General features: G+C 43.7%; 1 protein-coding gene across 5 annotated transcripts in view; it reads left to right on the top strand.

Annotated features, from left to right (window-relative positions):
- Positions 1-22,083, top strand: part of Cacna2d3 (calcium voltage-gated channel auxiliary subunit alpha2delta 3) — an 873,532-nt gene that overhangs the window by 775,798 nt on the left and 75,651 nt on the right. For 4 of the 5 annotated variants that reach the window (XM_078038406.1, XM_078038403.1, XM_078038404.1 and 1 more), the window contains 3 exons: positions 4,405-4,467; positions 7,673-7,743; positions 21,523-21,598. In XM_078038406.1, coding sequence (XP_077894532.1) covers positions 4,405-4,467; positions 7,673-7,743; positions 21,523-21,598 — 210 coding nt within the window. The remainder of the gene's footprint in view (positions 1-4,404; positions 4,468-7,672; positions 7,744-21,522; positions 21,599-22,083) is intronic. The other variant, XM_078038405.1, reaches the window with a different exon arrangement.

The raw sequence follows: 22,083 nt of genomic DNA, 5'->3' as shown, positions 1-22,083 counted from the left end.
ACCCTTCCAATGTGGAAACTGAGACTCAAGAATGCCCAAGACTTTGCTCAAGGCCACAAAAGCTACACTGATAGCAAACATCAGAGTTTCCATTCTAAAGCGGGTAGCTCATTTGCCCTCTAGTCAACACCAGTGTAGGCCCTGTGACTTCTCACTCCCAAGCACCTTCTTCTTCACTAAGTGACTACTCAGTTCCAAGGCCTGACTTTGGACTTTAATTTCAGGAATCTACCTTTTTGAACCAGAATGAGACTTCCCTAAGCAAAACTTGAGCTATAAAATCATTGCAGAAAGATTTCTTTCTTTCTTTCTTTCTTTCTTTCTTTCTTTCTTTCTTTCTTTCTTTCTTTCTTTCTTTCTTTCTTTCTTTCTTTCTTTCTTTTTTAGTCAACTTCTTTGTGCCTCTCTCCATTGCTTATCTCTGCATTTTTTTTTTTTTGGTACCAGGGATTGAACCCAGGGGTGCTTAACAATGGAGCCACATCCCCAGTCTTTTTTTAATATATTTTATTTAGAGACAGGGTCTAACTAAGTTGCTTAGGGTCTTGCTAACTTGCTGACACTAGCTTTGAACTCATGATCCTCCTGCCTCAGCCTCAGGAGCCACTGGGATTACAGGTGTGTGCCACCACACCCAGTTTATCTCTGCATTTGAAGAACAACCTCAGCCTGAGATGATTTGCCAAGGGTGGCTGTGGAATAGGCACTTAAGAGTATGTCATGAAGCTGTTTATTTCTTCAAGCCCTTCAGCCTGTTAGAGCACCTGTTGGAGTAGGGGTCTTTCGAGATGCTGGGCTTCATTGGGGTGGGGGTGGGGATAGCACAGGGAAGAAAAGCTGGGGAAATATCTCCTTTTACATTATGAGGGAGTCTAAGAATGTTACTGGAATATTACATATTGTCAAGTGACACAGAGAAAGCATTTGGTCAGACTGGATGCTGGCTAATTCTGTCCTGACTGTGCACCAGCTCTCTGTTCCGTAATCTAGCAGACTTCCTCCGTGGCACTTGTCAGCAATCATTTAATCCAAGGGGTTGGTGATAGCGACGTGTGTTTAGGAAGTCATCTGGCCACGACATGTGCCTTTCGGTGTTTTCAGGTTGGCGACACGGTATTTCCCATGAAAACTTAATGACACCTTTCAGATTCAGTGACCTGTGATCTACATCCATGACAGGACACCCTGCTTTTGACCTATGACTGTCTCAGTGATTTGTCAATCCCGATGTCGTCACTCCTTGTTACTTGTTTGCTTATTAAGGTGACTGAATCTTTTTATACTCAGCATAACCTTGAAATTCAAATATAGCCACAAAGAGCTGCGTAGCAAGGCCTCTTCTCAGCAACCTGTTCCTGTCCTGGAATCGTAACAGAAGGGGGAGAAGGTGAAGTTTGAAAACACTAACTAGATGCGTGGTCCGAGAAATCAATGCCAGTAGAAGAAACAAATGTTGTTCCCGGCTCACCCATGATGCTGGGCACAGGCAAGGCACCTTGGGGGCAGTGGAAGCCTAGGCACATTTGTCCCTGTGACCCTTGGCAGCCCTTTTTATTTCTGTTTCCATCACCATCCAGTTAGGATGTAGAGGAATCAGACCAAAATAAGTGGCTCATCCAGGGCAGCCTTAACCTCAAGTCTTTAATAGCCTTATTGTTTTCTTCTTTGCTGCGTGGTGGATACACATAACCCCCAAAGTGACATCTGATGAAGTCTCTTGGCTTCAGATATTAGCTTAAGAAATTTTTATGCTCAGGGAAGCCAGGAACCTATACTTGGGGTCAGTAGTATCTGGCCAGACTGCCCCAAATACTAGTCACTCTGAGTTTGCTTTTTTTTTTTTTTTTCTTTTGGCTTGTTTCTAGCCATATAGAGAATACCTGGCACAACTGGTGAATTGACCAGTCTGGGTGGCTTTTCTGCTATTCATTGTAGTATCTTTTGGTAACATGTGGCAACAACTTCTATCCTTAGTTTTCTAAGGGTTAAGAGTTTGCTTTTTTCTTTTCTTCCTTTCTTTCTCTCTCTCTCTTTTTTTTTTTTTTTTTTGTTTTTGTACCAGGAATTAAACTCAGGGGCGCTCAATCACTGAGCCACATCCCTTTTGTATATTTTATTTAGAGACAAGGTCCAACTGAGTTACTTAGAGCCTCGCTAAATTGCTGAGGCTGTTTTTGAACTTGCAATCCTCCTACCCCATCCTCCCAAGCCATTTGGTTACAGGCATGTGCCACAGCGCCCAGATCCTATACTATAAATTTCCAACAAAGAAAAGTGGGATTTGGGGGCTAGGAATTCTACTTCTAAGAAAATTAAATATAGCACAAGACAGAATCCTTTACATTTTATTTTCTCAGAGTGATCACAAAGAGTGTCAAATAGAGTAAAAGTTCTGTTTGAATTTCCCAGGGGCTTGTCTCCATCCCGTGCTTTGAAATCAGTCTCTTTGGAAACACTTCTGTCTGATCTGTGGCTATTTTTTCCTTCTTTAGACATCTACTGCTAACTGATTTTAATGTGCCAATGGCTTCCTGTGTGATTGGAGCTGTCTTCTACTATCACTTGTTTGGATTTCATGAAATCTTACCTTTCTCTCAAGATTTTCATTTACCCTCTACCTGCATTGTATTGCCCAATATTTACATCAGATAAATAGCTGTTGACCAAAAACATAGGTCTCATTACAAGAGTATACTAATTGATTAGGTGTGTTTGCATAGGAACTAATTTTAAAATTAGGAATTTGAGGAGGAGGCTATGAGGGCTCTTGAATCCCTATGCAACAGGGAACAATAAGATGGTCAATATCGGAATATGGAGGCCCCCTCCAATACTCAACATGTCTTTATTGATTGAACAGAGGGCAAGAGCTTTGCCTTAGTTTCTGTATCTACAAAATGAACATCATGACATTCAAATCAGCAAGGATTCAGATCTACCTAATTTGACCCAAGGTGATCTTCCTAATATAGACTGAGTTATTAGCTCTCTCTGGAGTCCTAGTGTAATCAAAGACATTGCTGTCCAAAAATGTCTTTCTGCCACCATGAACGTGTCCAAAAGCCTACCCTTTACCCCGGATAGATGTGGTACCCTTGAGATGGCATGTGGAACCCAGGGACTGAATTTTTAGTTGTCTTTCATTCTAATCAAGTTAAAATTAGATATGAATCTACGTACAGCCAGTGGCTACCATATTGAAAGCATAGCTCTGCAAGATCACTTCCATAATGCTGTCTCTTGAAGATGCAGGAAGTCCATTAAGACTCCCCTCAGGACCCAAGTAGTGTCCCTGAAGCCAAGAGCTTCTCCAAACAGCAAGAGCAAGAACAGGTTTCCTAAGTCATTCATCTGTCCCCTCTGAATCACTGAGACAGCTCTGTTATAATATTACTGAGTAGCTCTGAGGCAACTACTCTTCTATAAAAAGGGCCAACCGGGCTTTTAATTTTCTGTCGATTCCATACTATCACTGTCTAGAAATAAAGGTCAGACCTTTCTGACCAAGGCACTGCTGTCCTTTTGTACCCGACTAAAACCAATCCCATGCAGAGGCCAGTGTCCCAGAAACCACCAGCCCTGCGGTGGCCTGGAGCTATGCGGAATTTAGCTCGGGGTAAAGATATGTTACAAATTAAATGTTTCAGTCAGTATGTAAAGCTGCAATAAATAGAAACTGAGTTACATCAAGGACAGAATTAAGCCTTAAGTTTAAACTCCACAGCACTGTAATTAAAACTTAGCCTGTAGCAAATCATTCACTTGAGATTAAAGGAGGGTGGAGAAGCAGAGGTTGGGGTTTACCTTGCTTTCTACAATTTATAAGTCTGAGCTACCAAAAGCTAACAGCCCTGCCCCCAAGTGCAGCTCCCAATTAAAAACACAGTTTGAAAACCTTTAGGAGGCCTGAGGGGCCCCTTTAACAGAAGGCTGCCCCTTCCCCGCTGCCTCAATCTATGAACAAATTAAAAATATTACCTGGTCCCCTGATGGTCCTCGGAGCTGACACCGTGTTTTCATTAATACATCATTAGAGTAATGACATTGTGCTGGCGTTTCGCTTTCAAAACAGCCAGCACTTTGGCCACCAAAAAAAAAAAAAAAAATATATATATATATATATATATATATATAGGCTTGGAGACCTCTGAGCACTTTGTTCCTGGGAAATATTCAGGCCTCATAAAGAAAACAAAACAAAACAAATCCAATCCAGAAAACAAGACTAACTGTAACTCATCGCTTTTTAACACATACTCTTTTTTTGTCCCAGTCCCCTGAATTCAACTTCCCACCCCCCAAAATGGGTTTCCCTCAGGATGAAGTCACGTCATTCCATATAAAAGCAGTCTGAGGACCCAAAGTTGAAATTGTGCCTCCCCCCCCCCACCTTTTATTTTCTAGACTGTGAACTGTTACCTCATAGACAATAACGGGTTTATTCTGGTGTCTGAAGACTACACACAGGTAAGTGAAAAATTCCAATCAACTCAAAATGAGCAGCTTAGAATGAGTTGGGTCAGGGCGAACAAATTATGGTGTTAAAACTTAGCAATGGTGATCTCTAAGTAAGAGGTAATAGCAGGAGATTATAAAACCTGATTTCCATCCCTCGAAGAATGTCACAGTCTACTTCCCAGCAGGCCCCAAAGAGTCTTTGCCTCCCGATGGGGTGGGGTGGGTGTGGGGGTGCAGAGAGCCCAGGGTCTGTTCTCTTACTCATAAAATGTTCAATTTATAGAACTCAGCTGAGGAGTTGTCTGAGCCTCTGAAAGAATTTTTGCCTCAAGGGTGGAAGTACCTTAAAGGATTTGGGCAACTTTATGGATATTTCAGTTATACACACACACACACTCCTGCATAGTGGTTGGATATGGCTTTTGATCTGGGTGTTGCTGTCGAAAAATCAGTCATCCAAGTTAAAAGATAAAATAACTTGAGTTCTCAACTCTGAGAGAAAAGGATCCAGAAATAGAAAAAAAAATGTATTGTTTATTTGATAAAGCCTTTGCGCAGTATGAGAGCAGGAGGAAGAGGGACAGACGGTAGGTAGGCAAGCTGTGAGTTTGAGCACTGCATTTGGAAATCAGAATGAGAGTTAAAGTCAACAGCACTATAATAGAGGAATAGGGATTTCCATTCAAACTTTCTGCCTTCAAATTTGTCCTGCAATTAAAAATCCAGTTAGCATATTAAAATCAGGTCCACTGCAGACAAGTGTAGTGGTACTGCATGATAAATTAATATTAATATAAGATTAATATTAAATTAAAATTAATATTACTGTGGTGCATGCTTATAATTCCAGGGATTTGGGAGGCTGAAGCAGGGGGATTGCAAGTTCGAGGCCAGCCTCATCAAATTAGGCCCTAAGCAACTTAGCAAGATCCTGTCTCTAAACAAAATACACAAAAGGGAAAAAGGGGTAGGGATTGTGGCTCAGTGGTTAAGCACCCCTGGGTCCAATCCCCAGTACCTCCCCAGAACCCCCCCCACCCCAAAAATTAATATTAGCAGGAGAGGCAAATGATTTTCTGGTATTAGTTGTCTTCCTTTAACTAGTTTTGGGATCATCAACACATTATTTAACCTGCATGAGCCTCCGGATAGGCTCTATAAAATGAGCATTGTTCAAAGTGTTTCTTATAACTCTGTATTTGAGGATGCAAATATTTAAAAAAATGAACTCTTTTAAATAATTTCAAGTTCTTTATGAGTCATTAATATGATAGGTCCATTAATGCTTAATAAATAAGTTAAAATATTCTTAAGTGTGGCTCTTTAAGATCTGAGCCGAATGGTTGGTTACTTTGTTCATAAGTGAATTCGGGAAACTTGAGGAATTTTCCCTTCCACTTCTCTTATCCATGAGAATGTGGCAAGATTTTAACTGTATACCTTTAAGTCTCAAAAGGCCCCCACACCATCTCCTCCAATGCTAGACATGACTGCATATTGGACAGTCAGTGGACATGAGATAGGAGTCACTGAAACAAGGCCAGTCTCCAAGGCAACGGAAAGGGCCATCAGCCTACGGTAATATGCCCAGTTGGTTTGAAGGAGAAACACTGAGAAATAGAAGAATCTATGGAGATTAATGTTCTGGGAGGTGGGGCTCTGTCTTCCTGCCATACCCACAAATGACTGAGATAGGACCCTGACCTTGGGGGTGCAGTAAAGACAGAGTGGATATTTTCCAGGATCGAGAATAGAGAATAGGAATAATCAACAAATCACTGAACAGGAGCTAGACCCTCTAACAGAGCCCCAGCCTGCAGGCGCCCTGCTGTATCTCTCGCTGTAACAGGCCTGCAGCATTGCCCAGGGAGTCTGCCAGCCCACTCAGCCTGGGCTTGTTTGATGTCGTGTGGCCTCCTGCACCCCAATTAGGATAATTCTTCTTCATCTAACAACCACTTCCATTGACACTGGCATATTTACACACACAAAATACAAATGTCCTTGCTCCTAGCAGCAGCACATGCCTGCCTGCCCACAGAGGTTGCAGAAGTTTCCTTCTAGTGAAAAAGGAAATGCTTGACATTCAGTCAGAGAAACTTTGTTTCCTTTTTCCTCCTCTTTGTCCTGACTTTTTTTTGCAGAAGTCTTGCTCCCTGCCTTCTCCCTGCCTTGACAACTCAGGAGTGGGGTTGAGGTCACTCAACAGGTCACCAGAGAATTGGGGTTGAGTTAGTACAATGCCTATGGAAACTGTGTGACTTAGACTCTTGTTGTAATGGCCTCTACCTCACCCCTGGCCCCCCCTCCCAAGCTACAAGTCCCCAGAGTACCCAGAGTCCAGATGCCGGTTCTCTTATGCTCATCCCAGGGTGTTGGCAGAAGGTGGCTGTTGTCACAAGCTTTGTTCCTCTGCAGTTACATACACCCTGCCCCGTGGGACCTCTCCATCATAGTAGTTTTGGAGAGCATGCAGGAGGATATCTGTCCTGCATTCCACCATGCAAAGTTTGGAAATCTCAGCCAGCATCCAGAACTAGACTTGCAAAAGCTTCTGCCCAGCCATGACCTGAAGACTGCTGAGAAGCAGGGATAGGCCATAAAACGTTTGATTGGCCCTTCAGTCTCCACAAGGGGCTGGACCATCTTATTCTCCATCAACACATTAACAACCTATGGACAAAATGAGAGGGTTCCCCAGAAAGTGATCTGGAGAAAGGATAGGTTCTCAGCTGCTGGAAATCTTCAGGGCCAAGGAAGAGCATAGCTATATTTTTCTAAATAGGTCACCTAGGAATTATAGACAATTCTTTTCATTATTGCTTAAGAAGCCCTTTTGCAGCCTCATTCTGTCTGTATGAAGTAGCATTTTAATCACAAGGGATTATGTGCAGATTAATGCCTGCTCTATCCAAGGGTAATGGTGTGTGTGTGTGTGTGTGTGTGTGTGTGTGTGTGTGTGTGTGTTTTCATTTCTGCAATCAGCATGTGTTATGCAGACCCTCCCCCTCTGTATTATGAAGATATTCCTATTTGCTCACTGTAACCCCTATAATGCCTAGTAATGACTCTCACTTTTATGTAACTGTGGTCCTGAAAACCCACCTTTGGCTTCTGTCATTTCCAGGAAACAGACCTGTTTTCATTCCTTCTCTGCTCTGTGGCTACCTTATTGATCTGCTCTCCCTAGCTTGTCTTCTTTTCTTCCCCACAGACTGGAGACTTTTTTGGCGAGGTGGAGGGGGCTGTGATGAACAAATTGTTAACAATGGGCTCCTTTAAAAGGTAAGGATTTTATGGCCCCCCAGGGTCCCCCCCCCAAGAAGTTTACCTAAATAAAATAAAACAAACCAAGGTCAAATAAAGCAAGCCCAGACTTGACCCCAAAGCTGGTTTCCACTTGTGTTCCTGCTCCGGAAGATCTTGCTGAAATTCGATGCCTCGCGCATGAGTGTTAAGAGTCTTAGAAACTCAGCTCACAATGAGTTTCCTGTTGGCCCAGCATGGAATGGATGGGAGGCCTATATTGATGTAGGAGTCTGCAGCTCACAGGATTCTCTCAGGCCTACGCAAAAGTCTCTGGGCAGAAGGAGGAAAAGTTTCCACCTGGTCCAGAAGGAGGAAGGAATTATTTGATCTCACTGACAAAGCAGGGAAGCTTTCTAGGACTCTGGAACTCAGGCATGGAAGACATTAGGAACTTATTGATATTAACTTAGAAGATCAAGGAAAAGTGCTCCAAAGTTTCTCCAGGCGGAGATAAATGGAAGTCACTATTGGAAGGAAACTCAGATGCTACCAAATTTCCTAGGCGGCAGGCACTGTTTACCTGCTTGTGAGAACTGCCCTGGACCCTAAATAAAGCTCCTGGAGGGCCACTTCCTCCATCCCTACTGGGCAGGCCAGACTTGCTCTTGGAAACACCAAAGCTCACGGAAAAAGCCATCACCCCCTGAAATCAGGGTGTCCGTAGGTCTCCCAGGAAGGTCAGTGCTGTCTCCCTTCCCTTGGCCTCCCAGGAAGAATGGCAGCCTTTGAAATGGAGCTTTAATGGGCACATTTGATGTTGTTAAATATATAGGAGCAGGAAATGCAAGGATGGACCTCCAGCTTGCCTGTGAGAGGCCTTGCACATCCGCTGCAGGGGAAAGGCGGCCCCTGGGTTTATTACTCCCCTGCAGCTGAATGGCTAGGAAGTGTGAGCTCAGGAAATCAGACTTTTAAGCCAGTCAACAAGACCAACTGAGTGCTGTGCTGAAAGCAGGGAATTAAAAAATGATGACCCAGTTTTTGAAATTCCGTAGCTTGTTTGTGCCAGAAAGAGGAGAGAGAGGGAGGGGGTGGGGGGGGGAGAGGAGGGGGATAGAGGGAAGGGAGGGAAGGAGGGAGATATGATATTAAAAAACTGGCATGCGGCCATCCCTTCTGCAATCTCTGACACCCAGGCTTACTCTCAGGCCAGCCTGTAGCAGATTATTTACCCTGCCCCTTCCCTTTTAAAAATCCAAGTACAGTTTTCTTCTAGGCCAGGAACCCTTGTTCTCACACTCAAGAACCCTGCTTGGACCTGGCTTTGGGCTACCTTGGGGTTGACTTTGACTTCTTCAAGCTTCCCACGGCATCTCCCGGAGGGTCTGCCAGCCAGGGCACCATTGACTTTTCCTATCTGAAGGTGGATGTGTACATTTGTACCATGTTAACTTGTTTTCAACAAGGTGGGGGGAGGAGACAAAAGATGTAGAATCATCACACACATGTTTCTCATTCGAAAGTGTATTTTTCAACAACCTTTAACAAATCCATTTTTTCCCCATTCCCTCTTGGATACTGTTTTTGAACTGTATGGTAGAAAGAAGAAAAAGGTTGCTTTGTAGTGGAATTTTAGACTTCTAGTCTCTCTTTCATATGGGTAAAGTATGGTTGGCATGAATCTAGAACTTTCTTTTATGACAAAACAAGCCAACACATTTGAGAATAGGAAAAGACCAGGGGCTTTACTTAATTATCTCAGAAATTGCCATCATGCAGGGGCTAGTTGACAAGCCTCCTGGGTTTCTTTGAAGGGTCCCCTCACTGGACCCAGGAAAACAATGTGGATTGAAGTTTGGGAGTCAGATAGATAACAAGTCCAGGCTCCAACGTTTACTAGCAGCATGACTTAGAGTAAGTCACGTTACCTCCCCAAGCTTTGTTTTTATGTGCAAAATGAAGATGATTCTAATAACAACAACTTCTGAAGATTGCAGGTAATGAGAAATAACATGCATATATTTCTTAGCACAGTGCCTGGCATAAAATTGGAAGCTCAATAATTGCTAGCTGCTGCTGTGAATTTTGTCATGGATCTATACTCAATCATGGTTTTGTTTTCTGCTTAGCACCAGGTGAGGCTTCTTCTGTGTTCTCATACCCATGACATCTGGTGATAGGTCTCCAGTGTTGAAGGACTGTAGTTGTGGAGAGAGGGCACACATGCCTTACCCTGTCACACATGCAGTGTTGCAGAGAGCACAAGGTTGACAGTCTGTCCCTTCTGAGATGTATTTCAGAAACACTAAAAAGATGTAGCTGGAAGTAACTGCACTCTGGGACAGAAGCCACATGCCATATTAAAATGAACCACATCCCCAAACACAGGGTACCTGGAAGCTGAGCTGCTTTGGAGATGCGGTAACCCCAGGTAGCTTGGGATCAGTTCACTGAGCTGACATCTCAGCATCTAGGACCATGCCTACTACCACCATATGTCTTGATTTGATCAGCTTACAATCTGTCTTAAAGAAACAAGTTTCATGCAAAAGTGGCCTAGTGTCATCTTCTCAAAAAAAAAAAAAAAAAAAAAAGAGCTCAAAAAAGAGAGCAGCATCTCCCTCCATTAAGCTCCCAACAGTCTCTCTTCACCTGCTCTGTCTTTGCTGTCCTCTCTGCAAGGAAGTGAGGGACACTTTCCTTTGTGGCAGTGGACCTTTTCCCCGATTGTTCTGACCACTCAGTGGCCTGATGGCCATTCTACCAGGCAGTGCCATCAGAGGGAAAGAGCATCCACTTCCAGGTCTGCAGTGTCAGGTGGGAGGAAACCACTGAATCTTATAAACAAAGAAGCAAGTAAGGAGAGTTTTGAGAAAGTCCTCCAGCAGTACGTAAAACTGCATAAGAGGCAAAGCAGGCCACTCTTTGACAGTTAAGCTGAGCTGGGCCTGGCTCTGTACACCTAGCTTACTTATAGCCTGGTGTCCAGGAGCCAAATAAAGAGCAGGAGCTTCAGCAATGGGAAAATAAAGACCATGCCGCCTCCTGTGAGCTTCCCCTGAAGCTACACATGCTATGTGGCTGAATTGCAGGACCCAAGGAGGATACCTCCAGTGTGAGCACAGGCCTACTCTTATAGGTATACCAACATCCTTGAGACTCTCTTTGCTCAGAGAGTCTCAAGAATTCCAAGACACTGACAGCAGAACATTAAACCAACAGGGGCTCTTTTAAGTATAGGCCACACCCTCCAAAGGCAGTCTTGGGTATGAACAGACTACATAAATGTACCCATTTTGTAAACAGAAATAATAAGGCTTAGAAAGATCTTGCCCTAAATCTCTGCATAGCAGAACTGGACTCCAGTATCCTGCAGTTGGAACATGGAAGTTTGCAACTCCTGCCCTTTTCTAGTGTTATGTACAGTTAAGCCCTGGTTGTGGAGAGATCCTTCAGCTGTGTGTGACAGGTGACAGAGGGCTGAGGAAGGTGTTGGTTCAGCAGCATCTGATCTGGGTAGCAGAATTTCCAGAAGGGAGGCCCACCGAGTGAGAAGATTGCTCAGATTTTTTTTTCCTTAAAGTTGACAAATTATTAACCAACATCACCACCCCCACGCCCCGGCCCCCAACTTCACTTCTTTTCTCATTTGGTCAGCTTTGTGTGTACTAAATAAAGAATCTTCTTCATTTTTATCACTGAAAGCAGATTCCCTGAGTAGTGACTCACTAAAGGTTTTTCCTACTAACTACTTTCCTTTTTCACTCCTGTTCATGTCTAGGAAAATTCTTGAATTTATTTATTTATTTACTTATTACTTACTTTTATTTTCAGAATCCACACTCTATGACATTGAATGTGACATTGTCCCTCTTGAAGCTCTGGAGAGAAAATCCCATTTCCAAATCCTTTTATTAGGATCCATTTGTTCCCCAACCTTAATTCCCCATGATGCAAAGTCAGTATCATCAGAGACCCTGAGGAGAAGAGGAAACAATTGCAGCCAGTCACAGGGAAGTGATGGAGGTTCCTGCTGGGCCTCTGTCCTACTCTGGTTTTGAAATAAAAGTCAGGTTAAGCTTCAGATTTGCAACCGCATGGTTTCAGACAGATTTCTCAGCCTCTCTGATTCCAAGTTACTTCTTCACTGAAATAGAGACCTGAGAATTGCCTATAAAATATGTGAAAATTATTTTCAAATTGAGAAATTATTGTAAACAAGAGATAAGATTTGTGCATAAAGATTGTAAATGTCTAAGACCTTTTGGTTCCCTTTCCTCCTGTTTTATCACTAATGATCCAGAAAATGGTTATGGCCCCAATGTTACAGTATTACCATCTGGATTGAAAAGTGGGTCTGGACTCTATTGTGCATCTGCATTGGCATCTCCTAGAGGGGGATTAAAATACACATGTGCGGTGCTGCATCCCTATAATGCCAGCTACTCGGGAGGCTTTAGACAGGCGCATTACAAGTTCAAGTCCAGCCTGGGCAACTTAGCTAGACCTTACCTCAAAAATAAAAATTAAAAAGGGCTGGGGATGTAGCTCAGTGGTAGAGCTCTCATGGTTTCAATTCCCAGTACCACATGCCCACCTACTAAATAAATAAATTAAATTAAACATACCTGTGCTCAGGCTGCACCCCAGGAAGATTTAAATGGGTGTGGGGATGCAGCCCAGGCATTGGTACACTTTAAAAGCTTCCATGTCATTCTCAAGTACAGCCAGCATCAGGAAAAAGTAAGTTAAAAGCACTTAGGTTCCAGTCTAGCTGCTGTCCCCTTAGGAGTTACTAGGGCAACTTCAACTCACTACCTTTTAATTTTTTCTATAGCAAAATAAGACCAAAATATATTCATGTACTTGGCAAGTACGGGTCAGATGGAAGCATATGTATCTTTGGTGTCCCCATCTTGGGGGTACATGCATGCTGTGGCCTCTCCTCCTGTGGCACGAGGAGGGTACCTCCAAGTGTGAACACAGGGGAGAATCTTTGCAAGACACAATCAGCTGACATGCTGGGTCAAAAACTGGGGCTCATGCATGACAAGTCTCTGACCCTGGACATCTGCCTCCTTCTGTTTCCTCTGTTCTCCATCCTCTTTTTAGACTTTCAAGCAGACAAAATTGAACTGATCCCCTTCAAGTCAGAAGGGCCCCCAGCCCATCCTGCTGGGGTTTGCATTTTGGATTATCTTCCAGTACCTGCCTCCTCCCTTAGGAGATGGTGGGAGGGGAACCACCCCTGGGAGATGGTTTACCCTCCTGGAGACCCAGGGGCATTCTCTGGCACCACCCATATTAGAACACAACAGGTATATAAACAGCGAGAACAGTTCTCACTTTCTGTCTCAGGAAGGGTATCCTGCTAGAGCACACTGCTCAGCAGACTTCTGGAAAATCAGTGGATCTCCCACCCTCTTCCTGCTTCATCTCTACCCTTCCCACCTTTAAGCAACAGGACACCACCTGAATTCCACTGAGTCAGGCTCCCAATTTGGATAGAAAGTTCCATTTGTTAGATGAGAAGGACAAACATGGCTTTTAGGACCTCTGAGCCAAGTTGATAGAACTGGGAAATGAGTGCAATATGGCGCCCCACAAAGGTCAACGGCCTTCAGAAAACGGGCAAAGAAATAAATCCTCACAAAGGATCAAAGAATGCTATTGCTTTTATCAAATACCCAGAATTTGAGGGTTTGCCCTGGGTTGTTCTTGTGGTTTCTGGGAAGGCCAAAGGGTTTTCCTTTATTCTTTTGTATAATTAATTATGCATGAGGACAGAAAGTCCAACTGAGCACACCTGGCCAATGTGGGTTGCAGGGAAATGGACTGATTGATAAAAATTTGTTTTTGCTCTGGGGCTATGAATGATACCTATGTCTTTCCGCTATTGTCCCCCTCCCCCCGCCCCATAATTGTCATTTGTGCCTATGTGTGCTTTGGTTTTTGTGCTTTGCTTTGAGTTGGTGCAACATGCCTGGTCTTTCACCCCTCCAAGGCCATCCATAATTTCCCTGAGGGGCCTGGAAAATGTCCTCGTCACCCTGCCCCACATGTTCATTAATAGGGCTGGCTTGTGTGAAGTTCCTTGTGGCACATCCTTCTGCTGCTTACATTACCTTTCTCAAAGGTGACACATCCAGGTAGAATTCAAGACTTGGACCATTTCTACCCCGGTCTCTGTGGTGGGACTGGGAGCTTTCCTGTCTTGAGTAATCACATTACATTTCAGCAAATGCCCTGGCCTTGGAGTCTAGAGAGTGTTAAAGGAGAAGCCTGTTATGTTTGGAGGGCTGCTCTCCTTTAATGCCGACCGCCCCACCCCAGTCTAATACCCAGCAGCTCATGTAATGACTGTAATGGCTTCCTGTTGACCTGACTGTTTCTACAGAAGTATGCTTTGTCAGAGGTGGCGTTGAAGGGAACAAGGAGACGGATTGGCTTGGACAAGTGTGTTTCGGGGCCAAACTTTCTGGAATGCAGAGACACGGAGATTCCAATGGAACACTCAGTAAAACCCTAAAGCTCCTGCTGGAGAATTCTGATTACAGCCATCCCAAAGGCTGCCCTCCTCTCCATCATGATGGCAGGGCTGTTCATTTATTCAATACTAACCACAGGGAAGGCCTGATTCCAGGCAGCTACCATGCATTACCCTAATGAATCCCCACAACCACTCCACGAAGTAACTACTATCATTATTTCCATTTGGCAAAACAGGAAATGAACTGGGGGCTCTAAGCATTTTTGTACCTTGTCAGGGTCCCTCTATAAGACTGAGTAAGGAAGGTGGAATTGGAACTCTTGTCTCTTGGATTCCGGAGCATATTCTCCTTATCACCATGGATCTGTTTCCATGGTTGGAGCAGACAAAAATATTTTCTTCCAGGTGTGCGCCTGTAATCCCAGCCACTTGGGAGCCTGAGGCAGGAGGATCACGGGCTCAAAACCAGCCTCAGCAATAGCCAGGTGCTTAGCAACTCAGTGAGACCCTGTCTCTAAATACAAAATAGGGCTGTGGGTGTGGTTCAGTGCTCCAGTGCCCCTGAATGCAATCCCTTGTACCACCCTCCCCCCAAAATTTTCTGGAGAGGTATTTCTTCACATTCATGCATGTTCTGCCTCAAGAGAGAATCTTTCAATCAAACTTGGAGTCTGATATATCAGGAGTTGATTCTGCTATGAGCAAAAAATACAAAATAACAAGATTTTCAAGAATATAGGAGTCTTGTTCTTATGTGAAGGAAGTTTCAAAATACTAACTTGGGAGATTTCTCTTAATCCTCACAGACATAGGACCACAACTTTTTTTTTCTCCCTATCTTCCTCCAAGTGGGCTTTTAAACTCAAGATTACTTAATGGTCCAAGGTAGCTACAGGGCTGTAGCCATCATCTCTACAATCCTGGCTGGCAGAAGGAGGATTCAAAGAGATCCAAAAGACCAAATATCAAATTGATTTTAATAAATTTGTAAATTTATTAAGTAGACTCTTAAAATACTTATGCTTAATAACTGCTTCCTCTCCTACAAAGAAACTCAAGCAAGGTACATATTTAAAAGTCAGGATTCTGCTTGCCAGAAGAGAAGAACAGATATTGGGAGGCTGCTATAGTCTCTACAACATCCTGCCTGCCCCACTCTCCTCTAAATATCAAACCTGCTTTCTTGTGATACCCATTTCAGAAATCCTCAAGAGATGGGGCTGTGTTCACAGCTTCTAGTGTCCCCAACAACCTGCATACCCACTGCAGTCTCGAACACAAATGGTTATAGATACCATCTAAGCCACTTGTCCAAGTGCTGCCTGAGTGCAGGCGCACCACCATGCCCACTGAGAAACACCAACGCTCCCAGGCACTGATGATTACTACCCCTCAGTGACGTGCCTACAATGTGCTAAAGACAGCACATTATTGTGGTGTAGTTGTCATGAGGTATAGATGTGGCTTCAGGAATATGGCCGAGCCCACGGATGCTTCCCCAGCATCCCCATTCCCCATTTCCTGAGTTTCCCATTAACTCGTTCCCGAAGGAGAATTCAGCTATTTTCTTCTGTTTTCTTCTATTGCCTACTTAAAGAGGCAAAGGAAATTTGATATTTTCTCTGTGGGATTAACGGTGATTCCATTTTCCCCTTCAGTTTCACGAGGAAAGGTAAATTTCAATGGAAGAGCCAGGTGAAGAGGCACATGAGCCAACATTTAGGTTCAGAGTTTTTCTGGACATCAATGAATTTGACCCAGAGAGAAGCAGATGGGGAGGCCAGCAGAGTGCTTTGAGTGGGACAGGGACTGTTGTGATACTGGCAGGTGGCTAGACTCTCAGGGTCACGTTCCTTCTGATGATTCACTCTGGGTTCTGGGGCACTCAACACTTGTTTACCAAATCAGGGCTGCTCTCTGGGATGATGGAAAGCTCCACCCATCCTCAAGGTCCTCAGGTGGCACCCATCTGTTTGATAGGTCAAAGAATTGCTCCTAAATATGTCCAGACCTTTCTAGTTAAAGAGGGAGGGAAGAAACCTACCCACGAGGAAATGCCAGCAGCGGAGGGCACCACACTCTCAAATCCAGGGTTCCAGCCCTGCTTGTCATTAGCATTCTTTGAGCAACTTAAAAAAAACCAATCAGTACCAAGTCTTCAGCCCCGAGCAATGAAATCCTGGGAGGGACAGGTGATACCCCAGTATATATTTTACTTTCTCCCCGTGATTCTACAGGGCAGCCATGATTGAGAACCATTGTTTTAAACAAATGCCAACCTGCATACTCACAAACGGCCTTAGGAATTGAGACTAGGAATGCCTAGGACTAGCCTAGGAATGTTCCAGATTCTTCTGATGAGGCCCCCATCCCCATGAGATCTTTCAGGAGCATAATAGCTCTCGGGAATCCACAGCTGGGAAGCAGTTTAGATGTGTATGGGAGGGACCTGGGGTGTAGTTTGTTGGTACAGCACTTGTCTAGCATATGTGAGGCCCTGAGTTTGATCTCCAGCACTGAAAAAAAAAATTAAATGAGGGTACCAGAAACCAGGGTTGACAACCTAGCCTCTCTACTGGCTAGAATCGCAATAACCTTGAACCATGATCTCACCTTACTGAGTCTTAGTTTCCTCTCCTATTAATGTCACCATGCCCCTGACATTGGAGATATCGTCAACATTTCTGACAGAAAAGAATCATTTCTCTTTTTTTTCTGATTTTTTTATTGGTGCATCATGACTCTACCTAATGGTGGGATTTGTTATTTATTCATACATGCACAAAATGTTACACAATAAAATTTGGTCTAAATCACTCCCAGGTATTTCCCTACCCCTGGACTCTTCCCTCCCCCCTGGTCCCTTTCCTTTGTTTGCTCTAGATCTCCTTTTGGTAGAACATAATCCTTTGTCTCTGTTGACATTCTTGTTGTCTGGATGAGATGTTGATGTGACCAGCAACTACAGCTTTGTTTCTTATTGTATCATCAGCATTTGTCAATTCGAAGACCTTGTTGCTTGTTGCTGATAGGCTCTCTGCTTGGCCTATGCACCCAGATGAAGCTTATCCCCTAGTAATGATGGGTGATAGGGGCTCATCAACTAAACTCGTTTTTACTGATTTCCATTGAAAAGAATCAAAGGCACCTGGGCCAGGATGCTATAAATTCCCTACCTGGGCCGTGTTGGCTGATCTGAGAGCACAGTGCTTTCTTGGGTGGGGGTGTTTGCTATGGGAGGAAGTATCGACCAAGACAAGCGGGAGAGATGTGGTCCTCTGTTCGCAGTGGTGCTTTCCAGAGTTCTGGCTTTCTCAGATGTAAGTAAGAGTTAGGACTTCCCACGGCGACTATCCTTTGTTAAGAATTTCCTGTGTTCCTGCTGTAGGCCCTTATAATTTTCAAGTTAAAGATGCCCCCGGAGAACATATTTTATAGCCCCTCAAAGAATCCATATTTTTACATGCTACCTCAGTGAGTCATTTGGCTTCTCAGGCTTTTAGATTCACAATTGCTTAATTATGCCCCAAGGGTGGGTCTTTATGTCAAATGCCTCCCTTGTCCTGCTTCTGGGTGTGTATTTGCAAATATGAAACTGTTTTAAGATTGGCTTCAGGCTAATCATTTGTTAAAGTGAGATTATCCAATGAGTCTTTACAGGTAAATGACCCGGCCTCATGGCACACAGTAGGTATTTAATAAAAATATTGGTCCCCACGGTTGCTAACCTGCTTAAATGAGTTGATCTTAGGCCTTTAAAACTCAGCCTAAATTGGGGGGGAGTGAATTTTGTCTAGTTGGGGGAAAAAATAGTATCAGCAAAATGATTATGAACAAGTCCCAATATCATGAACTTGTGGCCCAATGTTCTCCCTAACACAGGGGCATATAGGGATGTCCGGGCTTTGTTTGTATGGCTTATGGCTGGCTGCTGCCTCAGAGACCAAATCTGCCTTCTGTCAAGGTTTCAAAGAAATCTGTCTGGGAACACAACAATGCTAATGATAAGGTCTCCTCCAGCAGACCGACCACAGTTGAAGTGGCCTGGTGGTGATGTCATGGGGATTAAGACATGCTATCTGTAATGGGAATAAATTCCTACTGCACAACACTAGGGCTGGGCATGATTCTCGGGGCTTATTTTAGAGCCAAATGAAAGCAGGTAATTATCATGTTCTTTAACTATAATCAGCTGAACAGGATACAGGTAGCCACAAAATGGAGTTATTTAAAACGAACAAAATCACTTCGCAAAGGGTAATAATCTGGAAGTCTCTTTCTGCAACATCTAGTTAAACCTGTCTAGTGTGGAGACGACCGTGGGGGCTTTGCTTTGTAACCTCCTTGGTGGCAATAGTGTCAGAAAACCTCTTTTGGAAATGAAAGATGGAAACTCTGCCCTGGGACTGCCCCAGAGCAATTTAGTTCTTTTTGGAAATGAGCCAAGGAGAATCTTGGATTTCCGGACATCTTCTGTCAGGTGGTTACCATGGCAACGTGCACACAACAATCCTGGCAGGGTGGTCCTGTGTTCAGCCTGATGGGAGCACCCAGCAGCCTCTTTGCTTGAGTTACAAGTTGATTTCTGACATTGGTTGTGAGCCCTTCTCTGGGGCAGAATTTCCTGTAACATTCCAGTTCGTACCTTAGAATAGGGCACAGATCTGAATAAGAATTTGTGAGAATCTTCCAGAGCCAAATTCTGAATAGAAAGCAGGTGAGGCAGATTCAGCCTGGTCCCAAGTCTTTCTGGCTCTCCCCTTGGTTAACTATGTGAAGCTGGCTATGTTATTTTGACTAGCTGAGACTTGGTTTGCCTGTCTGTAAAATGAGGATGATTTGAAATTTATCTTGTAAGGGTGTGTTCAGAAGACCTTGCTTGAATACATCAGCTGGTTTTAATCATGGTCTTTGACGAAGAAGCCCACGGACAGAAGTTCCTGCACATTTCCTAGTGAACCTTTGCAGCTTCTGAGGGTGCTTCATAGAGACAAATCTGAATTTTGCTCTGTTGCATTTGCTGATAAGCAAAGAAAATAAGACTTTTCCATCCCCCAGTTAGCTGGGTAAAACCTGGGTTGGTTCCTATTGTGTTAAACATCATCCCATGAATTCATTGTGACAATGAGAATCTTAGTAACGATAGTAATTGCAGTCTGCCTTTTATTTATTTTTATTTATCTTGGGGTACCAAGGATTGAACTCGGGGGCATTCCACCACTGAGCCACATCCCCAGCCCTAGTTTGTATTTTAGAGACAGGGTCTCACTGATTTGCTTAGCACCTCACCACTGCTGAGGCAGGCTTTGAACTCATGATCCTTCTGTCTCGGCCTCCCGAGCCCTTGGGATTACAGACATGCGCCACTGCACCCCGCCAGTCTGCCTTTTATTAAATGCATCTTCTGTACTGGGCACAGGACTAAATGTAGCACCCATAACTTCCTTGAGTTCTCATGACCACCATTATTCTCACCATTTTTCGTATAGGAAATGGAGGAACCCGAGGGTCACAAAACAATGATGGGTTAGGATTTGAGCACAGGGTATTACTTCAGTTTTGGCATTTTAAATGTGGCTTCTCTTGGGCCTTTGCAAACAGTGAAACTTTAAGATCCTAAACTAATGAGAAGTGAAGTGACATCAAGCTTTTTGCGGTATCTTACTGAGGTCGGCATACTTCACAGCCTGGTATTTAGAATTCTCTGACTCATCTGACAAGTGAGAAAGTGAAGCCACAGAAGAGGATAAGCAACCTACCTGCTCGGCATTGTACCCCTAGAACATGGCAGCAGTACCAACTTCTAACTGCAACACCATCCTGCATCTATAACTTCCGGGCTCCCAATGCATGTTCCTCTCAGCCCCATGCTCCTCTCGCCTGGCTTTGGCACGAGGCATAGCTGTAGAGACAGAGTTGGGTGGCCCTTGCAGAGGCACCTCTAAGGAGTCCCCCTGGGTGACCATCAGAATGGTGACAGAGGGGCTCAGTCAGGGACCACTTAAGTTGCTCACTGTGTCCACAGTTGATTCTGTGGCCCATCCAGCAACTGGATAGTGTCAAGGCTGTGACAGTGATGGGAATTGCTGTTAAGTTTTTATGGGGATGAGACTAATTGCTTGTCTGGTTTGGTCTGTTTCCATAAGCAAAGTTACTTTCTTGATCTGCATCAGGAAAACAAACCAGACATGGGAAGAAATTTTTTGATTAAGGAGAGGCCTTGGGGCCTTGAAGGGAGACTGTCTCTGGTGCACCCTTGGGCTTTGCTGCACAAGGAATTCTGGTGAGGAGCTGCTGCTTATCACAGTTTGGTCAAATGTGACCAGTTTTTCTACTTGGTGCCTGTAGATGGCTCTTGTATCTACGATGTCCCTTAACTTATTGTCTGGATAAGAAAGTCTTCCTGTTGTGTTTTGCAGTCGACCACTTCTGTCTGTTATATACCATCTGCTCAAGATTTGTGTAACGGGTTCATCATTCATGCATTCACTTTGAAAACCGAGTTTCCTCTCCATGCTGGGTGCTATACTAGATGCTGGAAATGTCCACTTTATTAAAAAAAAATCAAAAGTAAGAATAAACTCACTACTATGTTGGTGGCTGCAGTTCTAGGGGCAGGTATGAAGGTGACATTCAATGTGCATCTGGTTCCCCACAAATTGCCAATGAGCAGGGCTTATCTTGGTCCAGGCCTATTTCCTGATGCTGGAGAAAGACCAGTTCTGCTATTTTCTTTTTTTCTTGTTTAAAATATATAATATATAATATATATATATATATATATATATATATATATATAATATATATATATAATATATATATTTAGTTGTGGTTGTCAACTGACCTTTATTTATTTGTGGTGCTGAGAATTGAACCTACTGCCTCACACAAGCTGGGTAAGTGCTCTACCTCTGAGCTACCCTAGTTCTGTCATTTCTTAGATGACATCAGGAAGGTTCCCTTCATTTGTCAAGTAGATTCCATCCAGTGCCCTAAATAAGTTCAGAACAGCAAATTCCTTTTGGCATGCATTGGTCCACACAAACCATCCTAGTTTTAAGACCCAGATAGGAGGGTTCTCATCTTCTCTGCCCTTCCCAATACCTTCTTTCCCCTTGATCTGCAAGTTACAAGAGGTAACATGACTTTCTCCAATAAATGACTTTGCTATGCTCCTCAATTTTTCACTCCCTATTAGGCACCCATTGATTATGATGGTCACAACTGACAGTAATGACGGCTCACCTTGCTATTAGACAGCATCATTGGGTTCCCACATTTTGTTGTTAGTTAACAACTAAGTGCCTTTCCATTCTTTCCTGTAGAATCACGCTTTATGACTACCAAGCCATGTGTAGAGCCAACAAGGAGAGCAGCGATGGAGCCCATGGCCTCCTGGATGTAAGTCATATGTGATCCCCTGGAACGGCTGCACGTTTTTTATGTCTCTGAGCACATATCTCCATCTTTGGAGTAATCGAGTCGAACTCAAAACCAGAGATGTTTAAAGCTATTTCCTGACTTGATGCATTATTAAAAAAAAAACAAAACAAAAAAAAAAACAAAAAAACCCTGCTCCTGTTTAAACCCAAATCCAGTGATATGAATGAGAAACTTGTCCAGAGTCTTTGGATGAATGAGGTAGCATCTTTTTTTTATAGCAAAGGGGAGCTGTCTGGCCGATTCTCATTTTTACAGAAAAGATTTGGTCTTGCTCAACAAAAATTTTCCCTTTAGTTTGCAAGAAAACTCTTAGCTCATGAATAAAATTCAGATTTTTTTCTTTATTTATGGTGCTAGGGATCGAACCCAGGGCCTTGCGCATGCAAGCCAAGCACTCTAGCTACTGAGCTACATCCCCAGCCAAAATTCAGATTTTAATGGCA

This window comes from Ictidomys tridecemlineatus, chromosome 2, assembly GCF_052094955.1.
Source record: "Ictidomys tridecemlineatus isolate mIctTri1 chromosome 2, mIctTri1.hap1, whole genome shotgun sequence".
NCBI lineage: Eukaryota > Metazoa > Chordata > Mammalia > Rodentia > Sciuridae > Ictidomys > Ictidomys tridecemlineatus.
This window is presented reverse-complemented; position numbering and strand designations above follow the sequence as displayed.